Source organism: Saccopteryx leptura, chromosome X, assembly GCF_036850995.1.
Source record: "Saccopteryx leptura isolate mSacLep1 chromosome X, mSacLep1_pri_phased_curated, whole genome shotgun sequence".
Classification (NCBI taxonomy): Eukaryota; Metazoa; Chordata; class Mammalia; order Chiroptera; family Emballonuridae; genus Saccopteryx; species Saccopteryx leptura.
The window spans coordinates 81,525,033-81,531,868 of record NC_089516.1 but is presented as its reverse complement, the minus strand read 5'-3'; the positions used below and the strand labels follow the sequence as shown (position 1 = coordinate 81,531,868).

The 6,836-nt window shown below is 43.2% G+C and overlaps 1 protein-coding gene across 1 annotated transcript; it reads left to right on the top strand.

Annotated features, from left to right (window-relative positions):
- Nucleotides 1-4,502: 4,502 nt before the first annotated feature.
- On the top strand, nt 4,503-6,836 carry TCEAL2 (transcription elongation factor A like 2). The gene is made up of 2 exons (XM_066356262.1): nt 4,503-4,642; nt 5,608-6,836. The coding sequence occupies exon 2, from the start codon at nt 5,635-5,637 to the stop codon at nt 6,625-6,627; it is 993 nt and encodes a 330-aa protein (XP_066212359.1). The 5' UTR covers nt 4,503-4,642; nt 5,608-5,634; the 3' UTR covers nt 6,628-6,836.

The following is a 6,836-nucleotide window of genomic DNA, read 5'->3' as shown; positions in this document are numbered from 1 at the left end:
ATTGATAGTCCCAAATTAGTTTTACTAGACTGAAATCAAAGTTATTGGCAGTGCTGTGCTCCCTCTAGAGGTTCTATGGGAGAATCCATTTTGCTGCTTTTTCCAGCTTCTAGAGCAGTGGTTCTCAACCTGTGGGTCGCGACCCCGGCGGGGGTCCAACGACCAAAACACAGAGGTTGCCTAAAGCCATCAGAAAATACATATTTCTGATGGCTTTAGCTGCTGAGAAGCCGCGCTACTGTCTGCAGCAGCGCTATTCAGCTTGAACGCACGCCATTATGGATGTGCGTTCCAAACGGAATGCCTGCGGTTCATGCGCAGACGTGATTGCATCATCTGTCCGGGGCCTAAGGGGCGGGGGAAACGGGGGGGAATGCTCCACAGTCCATAGCAGCAGGGCTGTTCGTCCATAGCAGCACATTACATGTGTCCAGCGCTTGTTGACGTCATCAGTGGGCCAGTGCAGCAAGCGCTGGAGGACAGAAGCTTAGGAGGCGGAGAGCCAAGAGAGCCTGCGAGACAGCCAAGAGAGCCTGCGAGACAGCCTGCTGGTGTAAAAAAGGTTAATAATGTAAAAACAGTACACACACCATACACACAATACTGTGTAAGTGTAAGGTGCTTTGTGTGTAATCATTACACAGTACATAAAGCAGCTTACACTTACACAAAGCACCATACATTTACACAGTGTGAACTACATCAGTCTTATACTATAAGAGACCACTATAAGACGTAGTTCACACTGTTCCCCAATGTATAATTATCTCCCATATCTCCCACTATTTTCCCATTTTCTGAATGAGGAAACTGCTGAAATCAGCAGTTTCCGGCATTGCATCTGCCTCCTATTGATTTCATTGGGAGTGCTGCGAATTTTGTGGAAGAGAGCTCCCGAGAATCTCGGGTTACTACACAATCCACCGCAGCCTCCTTTTGATTTCAATAAGAGGCAGAGAAATGACAGTTTCCGACACATTTCTTCCTCTCCTATTCAAGTCAATGGGAGGCTGCAGCAGATTCCGCTCAAATATAGAGCATGTTGCTTAATTTTTTCCATGCTAGAACTTTTCCTAGAGCAGAAAAATTCCAAAGGTGGAATCCGCCACCCCCAATAGACTGAAAGAGGCCTCACACTGAGGAATATGCTGTGCGGATTCTGCAGTGTAAAAGATCTGCCTCCTATAAGTCTATTGGGGGTGGCGGATTCTGCTCTAGGAAAAGTTCTAGCATGGAAAAAAATTAAGCAACATGCTCTATATTTGAGTGGAATCTGCTGCGGCCTCCCATTGACTTGAATTGGAGAGGAAGAAATGTGTCGGAACTGCATTTCTGCCGTACAGGGGATCTCTCTTCTGTGGAATCCACGGGTCTCCCATTGAAGTAAATGAAATGTGAATTCCACCACAGAAACCGCTGCTTTATAGTGTGAAAGAGCCCTGAAAGATACCATGCTGTGCAGAAACTGCAGTGTATCCTATGACGTAGTTCACACTGATCTATGTAGAAAACTTGCCACTAATCTGGAAAAAACAGATCCATTAGTTAAGCAGCTATCTACGGAATGGCAGCCCCAATACACTAGGTAAGGAGGTCCATTAGTAATAAATATTTCTCAATATATAATTAAATATTGTTTTTGTGATTAATCACTATGTTTAAATTATGTTTGATTTGTAGCAATGAGAATACATAATGCATATCAGGTATTTACATTCTGAATCATAACTGTAGCAAAATTACAGTTATGAAGTAGCCACCAAAATTATTTTTTGGTTTGGGGTCACTGCAACATGAGGAACTGTATTGCGGGGTCACAGCATTAGAAAGGTTGAGAACCACTGTTCTAGAGGTATATTCCTTACATTCCTTGACTCATGGCTTCTTTCTCCATCCTCCAAGCCAACAGCTTAGCATTTTGCTTCTGTTGTCACACTGTCTTCTTATGTAGTTATTTCTCCTTCTGTTTCCCTCTTATGAGGACACTTGTGATTGCATTTATGGTCCACCTGGAGAATTCAGGATATTATCCCCATCTCAAAATTCTTAATTACATTTGTAAAGTCTCTTTTCTAATTCAATGTAATTAATGTATCCTTTTTAAGGACCATACACAGGGTCCTACTCCACGTGAAAATGAAGTAACCCATGCAAGAGCAGCTAGAGAGATAATACCTTTTGTTCTTGAGTAGTAGTAGAAAAGCAATTAATGTTGCTACCTCTGCTGTGATTAGTTAGTTGGGATGTGACCCATGCCAAAGACATCCAAATGTGCATGTTCCATCCCACTAGACCAGGGGTAGTCAACCTTTTTATACCTACCGCCCACTTTTGTATCTTTGTTAGTAGTAAAATTTTCTAACCACCCACCAGTAATGGTGATTTATAAAGTAAGGAAGTAACCTTACTTTATAAAATTTATAAAGCAGAGTTACAGCAAGTTAAAGCATATAATAATAATTACTTACCAAATACTTTATGTAGGATTTTTGCTGCATTTGGCAGAATAAATCTTTATAAAACAACTTACTATAGTTAAATATATCTTTTTATTTATACTTTGGTTGCTCCGCTACCACCCACCATGAAAGCTGGAACGCCCACTAGTGGGCAGTAGGGACCAGGTTGACTACCATTGCTCTAGACAATAAGATCAGAGGAGAACGTGTTAGTGTATGTGAAATATGTGTAGAAAGTAAAGGCTGAGCTGTGTTGCTTGAAGCATGAACATTCTTGCTACAGTTTCCTCATTAATTATTCACTGTAAATCTACGTCTATATTTATTATTGGGAATGATTCATTAATTTTTCAACAAGAAACAAAATGCATATTGAATGGAAAATTAAGTAACCAATTTTGTTTTCTTAAAAAACTTGATGATAAACATTTAACTTTCACAAATATTAGCTGACATTTACTCTGTACCAGGGATCTGTACACTTCATGAAAACCAAAATACACAAACTTGCTGAAGAAACATTTACATCTACTTCAGCAATAATAGTTATTTTAAGAAGAATGTATCAATTTAGTACATACATATGCAGAAGTTGTGTTGGCTTCTCATTCTGTAAACAGAACTTCTAATTTAGATAAAAACTATTTTTTCTTCTAATTTAAGTATACCAATTTTGAATTCCAAGCTTTTGTTTACAGTTAATATCTTGGGTCCATTAGCAAACAATTACTGATGATAGTTTAAAATAAGAATTATTAGATGAATAAAATGGATAAACAGTTAATAACAGTGATTTGATATTACTTTCATCAAATTCATGGAATAATAATGAAAAATATTTTTGGAAATTCATACTGATGAAAAGGAAGCATCCAGCCTTGTTACAGATGGCGCTGTGATTGAAGCAAAAAAAAAAAAAAATTCAACATAAAGGATAAAATTATTTATTACATGGTGATAAAGTGACTACACATTTTAGTGGAGCAAAACATTATACAATAGAAAGATCAGTGTTTTGCTAGATTAAGAAATACAATTAGAATTGATTGTGTCACACATACTTTGTAATTGTATAAACAAGATGTGGTATTTTGCAAATTAAAATAGAAGTCACTGTTTTCCATATTTACAAAAACACTGAGACACAGATATACATTGTGTTTGTATGTGTGTGTAATTACACTGTAGAAGTTACAATATTGGCAATTTTGTACTTCTCGAGTTGGGTGATAGTTTCAAAAATGTGAAAAAGAAAATAAAAGAGAAAGGAAGGGAAGGAAACAAGAAAGACAAGCTTGGGTTATTGGTAAGTGTGCTGTGAACCAAAGATCATTAATTTGTTCATCTGTGATACTAATATATTTTAATTATTTTTTTTACACTGTCTGACATTCTCTCTAGATGAGAACAAGTCAAATGTTGGTAAGTTTCAAATGTGAAGAGAGATGAAGAAATAAAGCGAGAAGGAAGTTGGTGAAATCAACTTGGGATGTGGATTTTGAGGTCCCTGGGGGACACTCAAGCAACGGGGTCCAGTGACAATTGGCAAAGAGGGTCTGAGTTTCAAGGGCAGGGATAGCCTGGCGATGTAATTTAGGAATCATCTGTGTTTGAAGGGAAATGAATACAGATCACGCAGGCAGAGAGAACACACGGACTGAGTGAGAAGGGAGGAGGCCCAGGAAGACCCTACTCAGGTAGCAGGGCAGCTACGTGGCAGGCACCGTCACCGGCGCTCTGGGTCAGGCAGAGCCGGTCTTGAACGTGGGCTGGGGCGCAGTTGCTGAGCACTCCTAGGGAAGTCCAGCACCCTCCGTGGGATGGATCAGCCGTCGCACCTGGCGGAAAGGGGCGTCTCACAGGGAAGCTGGGCAAGGACCTGAAATTCGCTACGTAAATAAACCACCTGCGATCAGAAAGTTTCCCATTCCTGCTCTCTCGGTGACTCGGATAAGGGGGAGAGAGGGGCGGTATGCGGGCGGTCTGGGATGATGCGTCACTCACGTGACCCGACTGGCGTTCACGTGAGCAGCAGTCCCCTTGCCCACTCTGGTCAGGTCCCAGCGCCGTCTGCTTCTGTTGCCCGCGTGGTGCCAGCGCTCTGAGTTGCCGCGGCAGCGGGCAAAAAGAGAGCCGGCTTCCACGAGCCCAAAGAGGCACAAGCCTCCTGATCCTGGAAGCAGGTCAGTATGAAGGTGGGCGCTACCAGGGTACCGGGGAAAGTTTGGAGGTGGATGTGAGAAGGACCCGCGACCAGAGGCAGGGCAAGGGGAGCGAAGGAGCCTGGGAGATGAGGAAGGAGGGGGACGAGGCTCTGAGGATCCCGCGTAGGCCTGTGGGGAAGGGGAACCCTGATACAGACCCTGCTGCCTCCTCCTCCTCGACGCTCCACCTCTGCGCCCTCCATCCATTTTCGAGAGTGAAATGAGGAAGTATGTTTCCGCCATAAGACAGTAACTCGTAGTCATATTCTGGAAAAAACCACCTCTCATAATGTGCCTGTGAAGAAATATTGACCTTCTAGAAAAGGGGATAGGAGGGGAGCGGGTTGCCTACGAGGGAAAAACGCACCAGGCCAAAACAGTTTGGAAAGCCTCTTGATCTGGTGCTCAAGTACGGGTGGGGGGGGGTATATGTGGGTGGTAAATGTTGGGTGAACAGGGCTGGGATTAAGGAAAGGGACCTGAGTCCTTGTTTGTTCAGCGAGTTGCCAACCCCTTTACTTGTCTGTTTCAGGTCTGTGTGTCTGTTGTTATCAGCTCTGGGCTAGGCTAGGAAAGGAGAGGAAACTGTCCACAATTCCTGTAGATAGAGACTCAGGCATGTGGAGAGAGTGGAAGGCACAGCATGAGCACAATTTGGGGCCCCACTGCCCACTTCCCAGCACATTTACACATACTTCTGCCTTACCAAGCAAATGGAGAAAATAGCAGGGCCTGCCAGGGAAAAAAAAAAAATGTCTCCTGTTCGTAGTAGGAATGATGGGGTAGAAAAGGGTGGCAGAAAGCACACTTGAAGGGCTGCCCTAGGTCAGGGGAACCATGACAAGGGACAAGATGCCAGCCCTATTTGTACCTGCGTTCCATTTCCAAGCCCTCAGTGTTCATTGTTTCCTCTGTATGTCTTCTTCCCTCCCCCCATCCCTCAGGACAGGAAAAGGAGGAGACTTCTCAACATGGAAAAACTATGCAGTGAAAATGAAGGAATGCCTGAAAACCGAGGAATGATGCAAAACGAACAGTCTCAGAATACTGGGAAGCCAGAAGTAGCTCATGCTCTGGAAGACAAGGAAAACTTAGAAAATGAGGGAAAGAGAGAAAGCAAGGGAAAGACAGAAGAAGAGGAAATAAGAGCGGTTAAGGAAAATCCAGACAATGTGGCAAACTCAAAAGATGGAAAGCCACTGACTGAGGGAAAGCCATTGATCTTGGGGAAACTAGAAAACCAGGGAAAGCCAAAGGAAGAAAAAAGCCAGGAGAGTGAGGGAAAGCCAAAGGAAGAAGGAAAACAAGAGAGTGAGGGAAAGCCAAAAGAAGAAGGAAAACAAGAGAGTGAGGGAAAGCCAAAGGAAGTAGGAAAACAAGAGAGTGAGGGAAAGCCAAAGGAAGTAGGAAAACAAGAGAGTGAAGGAAAGCCAAAGGAAGAAGGAAAGCAGGAGGGCAACGAAAAGCCAAAGGAAGAAGGAAAACAAGAGAGTGAGGGAAAGCCAAAGGAAGAAGGAAAGCAGGAGAGCAACGAAAAGCCAAAAGAGGAAAGAAAATCAGAGAGCGACGAAAAGCCAAAGGAAGAAGGAAAACCAAAGATCAAGGGAGAGCCGGTGACTGAGGGAAAGCCAAAAGAAGAAGGAAAACCAGCCATTGAACCAAGGGTTGCAGGAAAGCGCCCAGCTTGGGGTGATGTCCCCAGGAATGCCAAAAGAAAATCCAGCCAGGGGCTGGCTCAGTGCCTCAAGGAATACAAGGAGGCCATCCACGATATGCATCTGAGCAATGAGGAGATGATAAGGGAGTTTGATGAGATGGCTAGGGTAGAGGATGAGATGAAGAAAACCAGAAGGTTATTGGGGGGAAAGGGTTTTATGGATGTAAAAATGTTTATAGGACCCCTTTCACCCGAGGGGCCCAAGGTAACTCAGAGGAGGCTGCAGGATGCCACAAAGAGGTTTTGAAGACGTTCCTTTTGTGTAGTGCCCCTAGCAGGTGTTTGCCCAGCCCAAGGCTTTAACCTTATACCAATATTTTGCTATTTTGCTTTAAGTTTCACTTGTGTTAGCATCTTTATGACCCAACTGCAGTACTCTATCAGTAGGGGATTTTTACCTAGGAATACTGCAAAGAAATTATTATTCTTGGAACAATAAATCAGCTTATAATATCA